At 41.4% G+C, this 16,982-nt stretch overlaps 1 protein-coding gene across 2 annotated transcripts in view; it reads left to right on the top strand.

Moving 5' to 3' along the window:
- The window catches only part of LOC140730717 (son of sevenless homolog 1), a 224,410-nt gene that overhangs the window by 194,589 nt on the left and 12,839 nt on the right, over nt 1–16,982 (top strand). For both annotated transcript variants that reach the window (XM_073051524.1, XM_073051523.1), the window contains exons 18-19: nt 191–363; nt 4,136–4,252. In XM_073051524.1, coding sequence (XP_072907625.1) covers nt 191–363; nt 4,136–4,252 — 290 coding nt within the window. The remainder of the gene's footprint in view (nt 1–190; nt 364–4,135; nt 4,253–16,982) is intronic.

Below are 16,982 nucleotides of genomic sequence, written 5' to 3'. Positions count from 1 at the left end.
ATTTAAAAGAGCAGTGAGGTTGACCCTTCATATTCACACATGAAGTCCATTTTGAAGGAACAGGCTGTGTCTTTATCACTGGATTAGCTGTGTTTTAAATAATCTTTGTAGTTTGATTGTTTCTAATTTTACTTAGGCATTTCAAATTAATATATTAACAAAGTAACTGGCAATTTATTTCATTATTTAGGAATATATTTGACAAACATTTTGAAGACTGAGGAAGGTAATCCTGATTTCCTGAAGAGACATGGTAGAGAATTAATAAACTTCAGTAAGAGAAGGAAGGTTGCTGAAATAACAGGAGAGATCCAGCAATACCAAAATCAGCCATACTGCTTACGAGTAGAGCAAAACATTAAGGTCAGTCCTTTTTTAGAAAGACCAAGAGGAGAGGGAAAATGCAACAAAGCCTTATTTTGCAAAAATAGTTCAGTAAAGTGTTTTATTCATTGTGTTGTTTTATTCAACACTTCTTCTGTTAGAGAGAGGGAGATTTCGGACCTGACGTAATTCAGAATGCTCAAATTTATTCAACATGCTGCGATTGAATAATTATTGCTGGGAAAACTTGTCACCTCACATTTAAACAGAGCAATCTCAATGTTGGACAGCCATTTTTTTTTGTATTTCAGGCAAGAATCAACAAAAAAAAAAAATCCCTGTATGAGGAACTTTGGTCAAGATAGATTTTTTAAAAATTATTGCTGGAATTAAAAAATTTACTTTACAAACAAAAAAGTGGATGATAGCAGCTATTATTCCAGTCCCATGTTTGTTTACAGCACAGACCATCATGAATTCAAATTGGAGTAATAGAGTAATAAAGCACTGAAACAGGCCCTTTGACTAACTGGTTCATACTGACCACAGCATCCTGCATGTACCTATTCAACTGCCATTTAAATATAATTGTATCTGCCTCGACCACTTTTTGTGATAGTTAATTCCAGGTACTCACTACCCTCTGTGTAAATAAGTTACCCATCAGATGTCTTTTAGATTTCTCCCCTTTTATCTTGTATCACTGCTGTCTTGTTTTGGACTCTAACCCTGGGGAAAAGCCTGTGGCCATCCACCTAGTCCAGGCAATGACTTTGTAAATCTTTTTTGCACCCCCTCTAGCATGATGTCTGTTCTATAACAGTGACCAAAACTGTACACAATGTTCTAAATGTGGCCTCAACCATGACTTGTATAACTGCAATATAATATTGCTACTCCTAATCTCGGCACCCTGACTAATGATTAGTCTAGTTTGACTGCCTGAAATGCACCACCGTACATTTACATAACATGAAATATGTTTGCTATTCCTCAGCCCACCTCCCTAACTCATCAAGATCTCTTTGCAATTCATTGCAAAGTGGTTCATTAGCAACGAGACCTCCTAAATTTGTATCATCAGCAAGTTTGATAATCGTGCCATGAACATTAATATCTTAATCATTTACATAAATAATGAATAACTGAAATCCCACACTGACCTCTGGAGCACCCAACAGCCCTCTAGATAGAGAATTGATCTTGAACCATTACCTATCATTGAGCCAATTCTGAATCCACCTCACAGCTCCCCCAAATCCCATGTGACCTAACCTTTAAGATCATCCTACAATCCAGAACCTTGTCAAAGGCCATATTGAAGTCCATATAAATAACACCCACTGCCTTATCTTCATCTATCCCATTAGTTACCTCTTTGAAAATTTCCAAAAGATTCATAAGACTTGACTTTGTGTGCACAGAGCCTTGCTGACTCTGCCTGATCCAAGCCTGAAGTATCCAAGTGGTAGTAGATCTTGTCCCTCAGAATTCCCTCCAGTGACTTTCCTGGAACTGAAGTCAAGATCAGCAGCCTGTAGTTCCCTGGCTTGTCCTTGCTAGTCTTCTTGAACAATGGAACAACATTAGACTTCCTCCAGTCTCTGGAACTTCACCAATGGCTAACAATGAAGCAAGTACATCTACAAGGGCTTTCTTCCCTGATTTCTCATAGGATCTGGGGATTGCACTTGGTCTGGCCCTGGATATTTGCCCACTTTAATGCACTTCAAGGTTGTAAATACCTTCTTCCTTATAAGACCTCACTACTTATTACCTTCATTTATTTGGCATCCATGATATTTTCCTCAGTAAACACAGAGGAGAAACAGACCAGTGGCTTCACACATAGGCAGCCATGGTAGTATATAAGAGGGTTCAGTGTCTCCCTAGTCACACTTTTACTGTTAATATAACCGGAGAACCTCCAAGGATTATCTTTAACCCCGCATGCCAAATACATCTCATACCCTTCTTTTGCCCTCCTGATTTCTTTATTAATCCTGGCTTTAAATTGTTTATACCCGGCGAGGGATTCATTCATACCCAGCTGCCTAACTGTGATATAGGCTTCCTTATTTGTCCTTACCAGAGCCTTGATATTTCTTATTGATCAAGGTGCCCTAAACTTGTTATGTCTACCTTTTCACCCTAACAGTATCATGCTACCCCCCGGACTCTTGATATGATCCTGTTAAAAGCCTCCCACTTGCCAACTGTTCTTTGCCTTTACATAGTCACCAGTCAACCCCAGTTAGACCCCCCAAAGTTGGCCCTTCTTCACCGTCTTTAACCTGTGGATCTTTTCTATCTTTTTCCATAACTTTTTAAAACTAATAGAATTGTGGTCACTGGATTAAAGTGCTCCCTAGCTACCACTTCAGTTATTTGGCCTGCCTCATTCCCCAAGAAGAGGTCCAGTTCCTCATCTTAGGGAATGAGGCAGACTGAATAACTGAAATCCCAGCACTGACCTCTGGGGCACCCGACAGTCCTCCAGTTAGAGAATTGACCTTTGACCATCACCTAGCATCGAGCCAGTTCTGAATCCAACTCGCAGCTCCCCCTGAATCCCAGGTGACCTAACCTTCAAGATCATCATACCATAAATTGCATGAGGGTGTTGTTCAGAGGGACTGAATTAAACTGAAATAATATAAGTCCTGACGCTTATCCCTGTAAATGGCCTAAGTGCCATACCTGCCCATACACCTCTTCCTTTGCCTCCATTCAGGGCCCCAGGCAGTCCTTCCAGATGAGACAACACTTCACCTGCAAATCTACTGAGGTTGTCTGTTGTGTCCGGTACTCCCAATGTGACCTCCTTTACATTGGTGAGAACCATAGTAAAATTGGGGGACCGTCAAACACCTCCACAAGTGGGACTCCCCAGTGGCCAAACATTTTAATTTGCATTCCTGTTCCAGTATGTCAATCCATGACCTCCTCTAGCGCCAAGATAAGGCCACCCTCAGGGTGGAGTAGCAACATCTTATATTCCGTCTGGGTAGCCTCCAACGTGATGGCATGAATATCTATTTCTCCTTCCAGTAAACAAATTCCCCCATCCCATTCCACATTCTGACCTTCTACCTCTTTTCACCTGCCTATTACTACCCTCTGGGTTCCCTCCTCCTGCTTCTCCTATGGTCCACTCTCCTCTCCTATCAAATTCCTTCTCCAACCCTTGACCTTTCCTACCTTCCTGGCTTCACCTACCACCTTCCAGCTAGCCTCATTCTCTTCCCCTACCTTTTTATTCTGGCACCTTTCCCCTTCCATCTCATTTCTGAAGAAGGGCTCAGGAAGCTTCCATAGGTGCTGCTTGACTTGCTGAGTTCCTCCAGCATTTTGTGTGTGTTGCTTTGCATTTCCAGCATTCTATATAGTTTTATTGTCTAAATTGTACATCAGAAATTATGTTAAGATATACACTTGGAGAAGAGCCATGTCTGTCTGAAATTGATATTTGGTGAAAATACTGGAACCAATTATACAGAATGTTTAGTTCTTTATAAATTTCTAAATCAAATCTAAGAGATTGTGTAACTTTTAAATAAAGGTTAGCTTCATTGTTTTCTTTTCCTAATATTTTCATTAATCCAAATCACTCATTTTTCTTTTATCTGAGAGAGATGCACAGAGATAAGATTTGAGGGAGGTGAGGGGAAAATAAAAAATGTTCAGCCCAGGTTCAGTTGCCAAAAGGTCTGTTTATTCTGTATGATTACAAAACACATCAACTGCAATTTTGGACAGATACCTACATTTCCATTTGTACAGTATTTCATATTTCCATTTCTTTTAACAGAAGTTTTTTGAAAATTTAAATCCAATGGGAAACATATTAGAGAAAGAATTTACAGATTACTTGTTCAATAAGTCTTTGGAAATAGAGCCTCGGAATGCCAAGTCTTTACCTAGATTTGTAAGTATTTGTTTTTATCTTTTAAATGCATATTAACAGTGATTCGTTATTGGGAATGCTGAATGTGATCTGGATGTGTCCCCAGAGGATCCATATTTGAGCACTCTTGTGATAAAGTAGCTCTTTTCTAGCCACCAATGAACTAATACACCTTTAAATTAAACCCTTTATTTCTTTTATCCTTCTGTGATTCACTTTGTCCCAGTCACAACTGGATTCTCTTCTCTTACTCAGGAACAAGTTCATTGATTTCATCAGAATCAGGTTTATTATCACTGTTTGGTATGTCATGAAGTTCATTGTTTTTCAGTAGTACACGGCAGACGTAAAGTTACTATAAAATACAAAATAAATAAAATAGTATAAAATGGGAATAATAGCAGTGGTGCTGCATTTCTTCAAACGAATTTGAGCATATCCTGGATCTTGACTTCTGTCTGTCATTAGCTTCTTGAGAGAGCTCAGAATCTGGTCTCAGGCATGCAAGGGATTTACTGTAGCTGTTAAATGGAGGCGACGGAGTGTTGGTCCTGGATAGAATATTGATGTTGGTTTATTTACCTTTCAAGTGAATTTGGTGGATTTTATGGAGACTGCCTTTCTGGTATACTTCTAGTGCCTGCTGCAGGAAGTCAAGATTTTGGAAGCAAAGTGAAGTGCAAGGATTACTGCTGTCCAGCAGACCATAATTTTTATGTCGATGTTGAAGTCTTCAAATCAAGCAAAGGCTCTACTAATGCATTGAACTTGTCCAATGTCCATCAATTTTGTCATCAATTTCCATCATTAGAAGAGGTGCCTCTTGAGATATGGAACATGGTCCACATGTTCCAGGGTCTCTCCATGAATCTCAGTTGTCAGAGGAAGTTAGTAGACTATTTTTGACTTGTGTATATTGAAAGTAAGGGCCATCCACTCAAACCACTGTAAGTGAATCAGTGAGGGGTTAAAGCTTAGTCTCCACATCTGTTCAAATGCAGGTATCAACAACATACTGCAGCTCAGGTTTGAACAGCAGTCTTGTTTGTCAGTGGTCTTCACTGACTTGGTTCTGTTAGAGTGTCGTTGGTTAGAGTCATGACTTGTTTATACTATCAGTGAACAAAAATAAGGATGCAGTTTTCTGAGAGCAGCCAAATTTGAAGAAAATGCTGATCGAGTTAAAACTTTTGAAACAGTCCAGAAAAGGCTGTGTATAAAGGCTGGTACTACTCTCTCTTTTTTTGTTTGAGTTTGTGCTTATGCTTATGCAAATCACCTTTGTGCCTCTAGATGGGTGAGGAATAATGGTCAGAAGGTGGCTAGTGTAAAGAACAAAGTGGTGGGTTCATTTTCTGAAATGGCAAACCAGAAGAAGAACCATGAGGGATTCGGTGAGCTTAGCCATCAAGAGTAAGCTAGCCTGCTGTCTCAGCAGCTCCCAGTGCGGAATTGGTAAATGCTTCAGCTCACTGTAACATGTATCCATCTTGCTACAGTGATCAGTACAGTAACTCTAACCCTGGAAGTTTCAGAACAGCCCAACAAGAACTTCTATTCAGACCTTAAAAAAATCTTTGTTTACATCTCAGACAAACTGATTTTCCTTACCAGATTGGGAAGGGGTGCGTAACTCTCAAAGAGTTGCATTCAAAGATTCTTTCTCTTGACAAGCTGCTTGGAGCACTGCCCTGTCATAACAATACCCTATTTTATCAGAGGAACAAGTGCAAGCAGCACTTTTCCCTATCCCCTATTCCCTCTAATCCAAATGCTGTTATAGTATGTAATCTGAACAAATTTCATACTGCAGCTCAGTTCTCCCATTACTTGTAAGTACATATCACCAGGCTCAATGACAGCTTCTATCCTTCACGATGTTATACCATTGAACAGTCCCCTAGTATAAGAAGGTCTCTCGACCAAACAATCTACCCTGTTATGGCCTTGCACCTTGCTGCCCGTTTGTAGTGCCATTTCTCTGTAACTGTACAAATTATTCTGCATCCTGTTACAGTTTTTCATTCTACCTCAATACATATGACAGTACTAACCCCTATTGACATCAGTGGATCTGGGGTTGAGGGAGTAAACAGCTTAAAGTTACTCGGCATCCACATCACCAAGGTCCTCACCTGGTCTGTACACACCATCTGTGTGGTGAAAAAGGCACAACAGTGCCTCTTTCACCTCAGATGGTTGAGGAAGTTTGGTATGGGCCCCCAAATCCTAAGAACTTTCTACAGGGGCACAATTGAGAGCATCTGGACTGGCTATACCACTGCCTGGTTTGGGAACTGTACCTCCCTTAATCGCAGGATTCTGCAGAGAATGGTGCGGACAGCCCAGTGCATCTGTAATTGTGAACTTCCCATAATTCAGGGCATTTACAAAGACAGGTGTGAAAAAAGGGCCCTAAGTATCATTGGGGGCCCAGGTCACCTCGATCACAATGTATTCCAGGTGCTACCATCAGGAAATGGTACCACAGCATAAAAGCCAGGACCAATAGGCTCTGGGACAGCTTCTTCCACCAGGCCATCAGAATGATTAACTCATGCAGATTTGAGTGTATTTCTATGTTACATTGACTGTTCTAATTATTATAAATTACTTTGATTGCACATTTAGATGGAGATGTAACGTAAAGATTTTTGCTCCTCATGTTTGTGAAGGGTGTAAGAAATAAAGTCAATTAAGTTCAATTCAATTTACCATATTATCCACATTTCTGAGTTATCAACACAAGCTCGACTGACCACTGTGGAATCTGCCCTATTTGTTTCCATCAACCTGCCTACAAAGCATCTCCAGAAGGAAATTGACATCAAAGCTGTCACAAACCCCAGTACGATAGTTCTTCACAGAGCCACAGAAACTACCTATAAAATCACAGCTTGAGTAGCTGCAAAATTTAAACTGCTTGGAGGCTGCCCAAAAGTTTATAATAATTGGCATCTGAAAAGAGACTTTCGATTTCTTATAAATTGGACATTGTATGTCAGCCAGATGATCTTCACAGGACCTAAGGACACGGCCAGGGATACCATCCAGGCCAGATGCTTTCCACAGGTTAACTCTCCAGAAGACTGATCTGATGACTGCAAAGGTGATTGTGAGTTCAGGTGCACTGAAGGCTGTCAAGATGGGTAATGACATACCAATTCCCTTGTCAAAAAGTGCATAGAATGGATTAAGTTCATTGGGAAGGGATGTGCTATTGTCAGCAATGCTGCCCAACTTTGCTTTGTAGCTCAATAGAGCATGCAAGTCGTGCCACAACTGATGTCTGCTCTGAGGCTCTATTTTGTCTCTTAACATCTCTTTTAGCTTCTCAGAGGTCTTGTCTTGATTTCTTGTAAGGGTCAGAGTCAACTGATTTTAATGCTGTAGAGCTGGGCTTCAGCAGGGAGTGAATCACCTGGTTCATCTTGTCATTTTAGCTTGGGGAACACACTTGCTGATAAAGTCTGTGATAAACTTAAATTTGTGCTCAAGTTATCTAGAAATTAAGTAACACAGAATCATAGAACAGACAGACAGACAGACATACTTTATTGATCCCGAGGGAAATTGGGTTTCATTACAGCCGCACCAACCAAGAATAGTGAAGAAATATAGCAATATAAAACCATAAATAATTAAATAATGATAAGTTAATCATGCCAAGTGGAAATAAGTCCAGGACTAGCCTATTGGCTTAGGGTGTCTGACTCTCAGAGGGAGGAGTTGTAAGTTTGATGGCCACATGTAGGAATGACTTCCTATGACGCTCAGTGTTACATCTTGGTGGAATGAGTCTCTGGCTGAATGTACTCCTGTGCCTAACCAGTACATTATGGAGTGGATGGGAGACATTGTCCAAGATGGCATGCAACTTGGACAGCATCCTCTTTTCAGACACCACCATCAGAGAGTCCAGTTCCACCCCCCACAACATCACTGGCCTTACGAATGAGTTTGTTGATTCTGTTGGTGTCTGCTACCCTCATCCTGCTGCCCCAGCACACAACAGCAAACATGATAGCACTGACCACCACAGCCTCGTAGAACATCCTCAGAATCAGTCTGTCATAGAAACGGGCCCTTTGGCACAGCTAGTCCGTGCTAAACCATTTAAACTGCCTACTGTCATTAACCTGCCCCTGGACCATATCCCTCCATACCCCTGCCATCCATGTACCTATCCAAACTTCTCTTAAATGTTGAAATTGAGCTTGCATGCACCACTAGGGTTGGCAGCTCATTCCACACGCTCATGACCCTCCAAGTGAAGAAGTTTCCCCTTGTGTTCCCCTTAAAAGTTTCACATTTCACTCTTAAGCCATGACCTTTGGTTGTAGCCCCACCCAACCTCAGTTGGAAAAGCCTGCTTGCATTTACCCCATCTATACCCCCCTCATAATTTTGAATATCACTATCAAATCTCCCTTCAATCTTCAACGTTCTAATTCTAACCTATTCAAACTCAGGTTCTCCAGTTCTGGCCATATCCTTGTAGATTTTCTCTGTACTCTTTCAACCTTTTTTACATCTTTCTTGTAGGTCAGTGACCAAAACTGCACACAATACTCTATATTGGGCCTCACCAATGTCTTATACAACTTAAACATAACATTCCATCTCCTGTACTCAATACATGATTTATGAAGGCCTATATGCCAAAAGCTTTCGTTATGGCCCTATCTACCTGTGACTCCACTTTCAATGAATTATGGACCTGTATTCTCAGATCCCTTTGTTCTACCACACTCTTCAGTGCCCTACTGTTCACTGTGTAAGGCTGCCCAGTTTGGTCCTACCAAAGTGAAATACCTCGCACTTGTCTGCATTAAATTCCATCTGCCATTTTTCAGTCCATTTTCCTGCTAGCCCATATCCTGTTGCAACCTCTGATAGTCTTCCTTGCTGTCCACTACACCCCCAATCTTGGTATCATCTGCAGATTTGCTGATCCAGTTAATCATACTATTATCCAGATCAACGTTCCCTCTAAGGTGTGCACATGCATACACATCTTTTGCTACTATCACACAAAGGAATTGCACAAAGGAATTGCGTCATGATGGACTTTAGGACCCGGGGGAGCCAGGGAGCTCAAGAATCTCTACCTGTGGCTGCTGCTGAGTCCTGAATCAGTAGAAAGTCAGTGTAAATATAAATTTGCAGAGAATGAAATAACACGATTTGAGAGTTATTGATCCATTAATTTTAATCGTTAATGGCATCTGTTAACAGAACAGAAATACTGCGGATTCAGTAGCAGCCGTGGGTGGCAGTTCCTGAGCTCCCTGGTTCTACCTGATCCAAAAGTCCATCCTCAAAACACAAATTCTTTGTGCAATTCCTTTGTGCGCTGGTAGCTAAAGACGTGCACGTGGCAAACACCTTAGAGAGAACATTGATCCAGATTGTTGATATAAATGACGAACAACAGCAGACCCAGCACCAATCCCTGTGGCACTCCATGTATTACACACTTCCAGTCAGAGTTAATCATCTACCACCACTCTCCGGCTTCTCCTCACAAAGCCAATGTCTAATCCAATTGACTACCTCTTCTTAAATGTCTTGCTAAAGTCCATGTTGACAACATCCACTGCCTTGTCCTCATCAACTTTCCTGGTAACTTTCTCAAAAAAAAAACTGCAAGATGGGTTAGGCATAGCCTACTGTGCACAAAGCCAGGTTGACTAACCCTAATCAGTCCATGTCTATCCAAATACTCATATATCTGGTCCCTTAGAATACCTTCCAATAAGTTTCTCACTACTGATGTCAGACTCACCAGCCTACAATTTCCTGGTTTATTTTTAGAGCCTTTCTTAAGCAACAGAACAACATTAGTTCTACTCCAATCCTCTGGTACTTCACCTGTCGCTAAGGATGATTTAAATATCGCTGCTAGTGCCCCGGTAATTTCATCACTTGTCTGCCACAGGGCCCAAGGAAGCATCTTGTCAGGCCTTGGGGATTTATCCACCCTAATTGTCTCAAGATGGCAAACACCTTCTCCACTGTAATCCGTACAGGATCCATGACCTTTCTGCTGCCTCATTTCTATAGATGCTGTGTCTGTCTCCTGAGTCAATACAGATGCAAAAAAATCCATTTAAGATCTCCCCATCTCTTTTGGCTCCATGCATAGTTAACCATTCTGATCTTCCAGAGGACAAATTTTTGTCCCTCGCAATCCTTTTGCTCTTAACATATCTGCAGAAGTCCTTTGGATTCTCCTTCACCTTGTCTACTAGGGCAACCTCATGCTGCCTTTTAGCCCTCCTGATTTCTTTTTTAAATGTTCTCTTGCATTCCTTATACTCATTTGTTCCTACCTGCTATGCACCACCTTTTTTTTTCTTACCAAGGCCTCAATATCTCTTGAATACCAAGGTTCCCTACACTTGTTTTCTTTACCTTTTACTCTGACAGGCACATACAAGCTTTGTACTCTCAAAATTTCACTTTTGAAGGGGTCCCACTTACCAAGCACACCTTTGCCAGAAAACAGCCTGTCCCAATCCACATTTGCCAGATCCTTTCCGATACCATCAAATTGGCCTATCCCCAATTTAGAATTCCCCAACAGTGTGCAATCTCTAAAAGTTTGTTCCTCTAAATCCCCCAGACTGTTGGATGGTTTATAATACAACCCGATTAGTGTGGTCATACCTTTCTTATGAGCACAAAGATGAGAAAACCTGCAGATCAGGTAGTCCCCGAGTTACAAACGTCCGACTTAAGGACAACTCGTACTTACGAACTGAGGAAGGAGAACGCCATCCGCCATTTTAAGTCAGATCGTGACGGCGTACACCATTTTGTCAGATCGCGACACTGTCCACCATTTTAAGTCGTTGCAGTTGACACTGTGTTGAGTGTTTAACTTTGTATTTGGCTTAAATTTTTCTTAGTAAGATTTACCCTGACCCAACGCCCCCCCCCCCCTCGTTCCAGTGGGCTGGTGGCGCAACAACGGAGGTTCCCGAGTTCAATTTAGAGACAGACTGCGCCCGTGCTGGGTTGGTGTCGATCCAGTGACTCCCATACCATCTGTGCCAGGTTGATGTCGAGCTCGCAACTCGACCTCGTTAAAAAAAACACTGCAACCTCCAGTTTAAATTCCCATGTGGAATATTGTGGAGGATCAAATACCCAAACCCAGCACAGCCCCCACTTGTCTCATTTACCTGTCTGAGTGCGGTAGAGTTTAGGACCCGGGGAATTCAGTGCGGTGGTCCATAGGACCCAGCGGACCTCAGGAGCCGGCGCAGCTCGGGACCTGCCACCCGCAGTGTTTCTGTTCCATTGACGGGAAGCAATCACGATTGAAAATAAAGTGGAAATAATAAAGCATTTGGAAAGAGGTGAAACACCATTGGTTATTGGAAAAGCGTTAGGCTCCAGTGGGTCAACGATCGGAACAATTTTAAAGGATAACGGATAAAGTGAGAATAATGGAGCATGTGAAAGGCCCTGCCTCGATGAAAGCTACAGTTATTACTAAGCAACGCAGTGGTTTAATTATTGGAACACATACGTTTCATAAGTGTTTTATATGCATAGGAAGGTAAATATATACTGTATACTAAGACAAACATTTGACTAACTGACGCTAAATAATACCCGATGTACTTGTTCCGACTCACATACAAATTTGACTTAAAGACGGATTCAGGAACGGAATTCATAAGGAAACAGTCAACATTTCGGGCTGAAACCCTTTATCAGGACTGGAGAAAAAAGATGAGAAGTTAGAGCAAGAAAGTGTGAAGAGCAGAGGAAGAAGTACAAGTTGGTATGTGATAGGTGAAATCAGAAGAGGGGGAGAGATGAAGTAAAGGGCTGGGATGTTGATAGGTGAAAGAATAAAGAGTTGGAGAAGGGGGTATCTGATGGGTGAAGGTAGAAGATCATGGAAGAAAGGGAAGGGGGAGGAGCACCAGAGCGAGGTGATGGGCAGCTAAGGAGATATGGTGAGAAAGGGAAACGGGAATGGTGAAGGTAGGGGGGCATTTACCAATCAAGAGATCAATGTTCATGCCATTAAGCCGGAGGCTACCCAGACAGAATACAAGCTGTTGCTCCTCCAACCTGAGTGTGACCTCTTTGCAGCAGTAGAGGAGGCCATGGACTCTGACATGTCTGAATGGGATGTAGAATTGAAATGGGTGGCTATATGGAAGTCCTGCTTTTTCTGGAGGACAGAGTGTAGATGTTCAGCAAAGTGGTCTCCCAATCTGCACTGGGTCTCACCGATATACAGGAGGACTGGATACATTAGATGACCGCAACAGACTCACAGGTGAAGTGTCGACTCACCTGGAAGGACTGTTTGGGGCCCTGAACAGAGGTAAGGAAGCTGTAGTGGCAGGTATGGCACTTGTTCTATTTGCAAGGATAAGTATCAGTGGGGAGGGATGAATAGACAAGAGAGTTGTGTAAGGAGCGATCCCTGTGAAAAGTGGGGGAAGGGAAGATGTGCTTGGTGGAATCCCGTTGGAAATGGCAGAAGTTATGTAGAATTATGCCTATCCCTGATGGGGTAAGGGCAGATGTGTGCAAAATGGAAGAGTTGCAGATGAGGACAGCGTTGATGGTGGAGGTAGATGATGCCTGGCCTGTTGAGCTCCTCCAGCATTTTGTGTGTGATATCTTTTTTTTATTCCTCAGTTCCACCCATAAAGCCTCACTAGATAAGTTCTCCGGTTTGTCTTGACTGAGCACAGTCATGTCATTTTCCCTGACTAGTAACGTCACCCCTCCCACTCTGTGGAGCCTAAAACAATGGAAGCCCCAGAATATTGAGCTTTCAGTCCTGTCCCTCCTGCAACCAAGTCTCATTAATGGCTGCAATATCATAATTCCATGTTTTGATCCGTGCCCCGAGCTCATCTGTCTTTCTTACAATACTACTTACATTGAAACCTCTCACTGCTACGAGCAGAAATTCCCATTTGCTTAAAAAAGGCAACAATTATACCAGTGCCAAAGAAGAATAATGTGGGCTACCTTAACGACTGTCAACCTGAGTGTCAACTAGCACTCACATCGACAGTGAGGAAATGCTTCGAGCGGTTGGATATAACTAGACTGAACTCCTGCCTCAGCAAGGACCTGGACCCATTGCAATTTGACTATCGTCACAATAGGTCAACAGCAGACGTAATCTCAATGGCTCTTCATATGGCTTTAGACCACCTAGACAACACAAACATCTACGTCAGGATGCTGTTCATCGACTATACATTTAATACCATCATTCCCACAATCCTGATTGAGAAGTTGCAGAACCTGGGCCTCTGTAATTGGATCCTCGACTTTCTTTTTTTTAAAATTTTTTAATTAGTTTTTCAAAACATTTTACAAATTAAAAACCCCAAATCCCAATGGGGAGCATTAATACAGTGCAAAATTAAGCATACAATAATAATATGCTACAAAGGAAGAGAATTTAACAAAAAAGCACCTAAATTAAAGACAAGTAAGCTTAGTGTCCTCCCCAAGCCCCACAACACAAGAAAAGAAAATAACTCCAGACCGACCACAATACAATATAGAGTATAGGTCAGGACAGTCAAACTCCCAGACTGTGAATACACTTAGCAACAGAGGATAATAATGCCTACTACCAGAAAAAAAAAGGGAGCTGAAAGCAAGGGACTGAAAAGAAGAAAAAAAAACCCTAGTCAAGAGGAAGGTTATGAAAGTACTCGATAAAAGGTCCCCAGACCTTATGGAACTTTAGATCCGAATTAAGAACTGAATAATGAATTTTTTCGAGGTCCAAGCAGGCCATAATGTCGTTAAGCCATTGCGCATGAGTGGGTGGGGCAACATCTCTCCATCTAAGGAGGATCAAGCGTCTAGCCAGGAGAGAGGCAAAGGATAGTATTCGGCATTTGGTCGGACCCAGACATAAATCTGTCTCGCCCCAAAAACCGAACAGAGCAATTAAGGGGTTTGGTTCTAGGTGCTGATTCAGAATACCCGATAATGTAGTGAAGACATCTTTCCAGAATTTCTCCAAGCTAGGACAGAGCCAGTACATATGGATGAGAGAGGCCACGCCCCTCTTGCATTTATCACAGAGCGGACTAATGCCAGGGTAGAATCGAGATAGTTTAGATTTAGACATATGGGCTCAATGAACAATCTTAAACTGTAAAAGGCAATGGCGAGCACAAAGAGAGGTTGAGTTAACCGATTTGAGAACTGAGTCCCAGCTCTCCTCGGATAAGGAGGTATTTAAATCCTGCTCCCAGGCCATTTTAATTTTATCCACAGGGATCCGTCGTAAGGCTGCTAGTTTATCTCGGATAATTGATATTAAACCTTTACCTAATGGATTAATGGAAAGAAATAGGTCCATAGCATTTTTCGCAGGCATTTCAGGAAAGTTAGGAATTAAAGGAGCAATAAAGTGTCGGATTTGGAGATATCTGAAAAAGTGAGCGTTAGGCAGGTTGAACTTAACAGAGAGCTGCTGAAAAGAAGCGAAGTGATTATCAATGAAGAGATCTTCAAAATGTCTAATGCCCTTCCTATACCAAACATGGAATGCTGAATCGTACGTAGTAGGTAAAAAAAGGTGATTATGTGCGACAGGGCTAGAAACGGAAAACCCCTGGAAACCATAGCATTTCCTGAACTGAGCCCATATACGCAAAGTGTCTAACAAGAGGATTAGCTATTGATCTGGGCAGACTGCTAGGGAGTGCAGAGCCAAGAAGTGCAGATATAGATAATTCTTTAGTGGAGCTCAACTCCATTGCCACCCAGTTAGGGTACTTGGGTTGACCGTGGAAGAAAGACCAGAAGGTAGCACAACGTATATTAGCTGCCCAATAATATAAGCGAAAGTTAGGTAAAGCCATGCCACCCTCTTTTTTAGATTTTTGGAGGTGGATTTTATTAATTCTAGAGCGCTTATTCTGCCACAGATATGACAAAATAATAGAGTCTAAGGAATCAAAAAAAAATTTAGGAATAAAAATTGGGATAGATTGAAATAAGTATAAAAATTTGGGGAGAACATACATTTTAACAACATTAATACGACCTACCAAAGACATAGATAGAGGTGACCATTGTACTAGACTCTGTTTTATAGCATATGAAAGATTAACAAAGTTTTCACGAAAGAGATCTTTAAACTTCCTTGTGACTGTAATTCCAAGATAAGTAAATTGATTATGGACTACTTTAAAAGGGAGATCACGAAATACTAGTTCTTGTGCTTCTTTATTAATTGGGAAAAGTTCACTCTTATGTAAATTAAGTTTATAGCCAGAGATCTGGCTAAACTGGTCAAGAAGTGAAAACATTAGAGGTAAGGATGTAGATGGATTTGAGAGAAAGAGTAATAAGTCATCAGCATAGAGAGAAACTTTATGCTCAACACCCCCTCTCCAAATCCCGGTCAATTCAGGACAGTTTCGAAATGCTATCGCCAGAGGTTCTATAGCCAAATCAAAGAGAAAGGGACTTAAGGGGCATCCCTGACGGGTGCCACGTTTGAGATTAAATACTTGGGGTTTCTGAAAATTAGTTAAAACAGAAGCAGTAGGACACAGGTACAGCAATTGGATCCAAGGGATGAAACTTTGGCCGAGGTCAAATTTTTCTAAGACTGCAAAAAGGTAGTTCCACTCTATACGATCAAATGCTTTCTCCGCATCGAGGGAAATAACACATTCAGGAGTCCCAGTTGGAGCTGAGTATAAAATATTAAATAGACGCCGAATGTTAAAAAAAGGGAGACGGTTTTTAATAAAGTCTGTTTGGTCATCAGAGATAATGGAGGGAATAACGGTTTCTAATCTATGAGCCAACACTTTAGCTAAGATCTTTACATCAACATTGAGCAGAGAGATCGGCCTGTACAAGGAACACTCTGTTGGGTCTTTGCCCTTTTTTAAAAGAAGAATAATAGATGCCTCATTGAAAGAGGGTGGCAATTTGCCGTATTTAAACGAGTCAGATAATACTGAAAGTAACTGAGGAGAAAGAAGTGAAGAGAATGATTTATAAAATTCTGCAGGGAACCCATCAGGTCCAGGAGATTTCCCTGAGGACAGTGCAGAAATTGCAAAAGATATTTCATCTGATGATATAGGCACATTGAGTTTGGCTTTGAAATCAGATGAAAGTGAGGGGATATTCAGATTCTATAAAAATTGATCAACAGAGATATTGTCATTCAGAGATTCAGAGGAATAAAGCCGAGAATAAAAATTTTTAAATGCGTCATTAATTTCTAAATGATCCGATGTAAAGTCTCTGTTCTCCTTCCGGATCTTTGTAATATGTTGTTTGGCTTTGGAACGCCTCAGCTGATTGGCTAGGAATTTACCAGACTTATCCCCATGAATGTAAAAGCGACTCTTGCTTTTGAGAAGTTGGCGTTCGACAGGTTGAGTGGACAGAAGGTTAAATTTAGTTTGGAGTTCAACACGCTTCTTGTATAATTCAGGGTTCTTAGTTTGGGCATATATTTGATCCAAATCTTTAATCTGGTTAATGAGGTCTGATCGATCTGCACGGGATCTTCTGTTGAGATTTGCTGTGTAAGAGATTATTTGACCCCTCAGATATGCTTTCATGGCATCCCAGACAATCTGGGATGTCACTTCAGGTGATGTATTAGTGTTAAAATAAAAGGTTATCTGATCCTTAATAAATTTTACGAAATCATCATCCGATAATAAAGTTGAATCAAACCGCCAGTGTTTATTCCTCTGAGGGAGAC

The sequence above is a fragment of the Hemitrygon akajei genome, chromosome 7 (genome assembly GCF_048418815.1).
Source record: "Hemitrygon akajei chromosome 7, sHemAka1.3, whole genome shotgun sequence".
Lineage (NCBI taxonomy): Eukaryota > Metazoa > Chordata > Chondrichthyes > Myliobatiformes > Dasyatidae > Hemitrygon > Hemitrygon akajei.
Note: the sequence above shows the minus strand (reverse complement) of the source record. Positions and strands in the feature narration are given on the sequence as shown.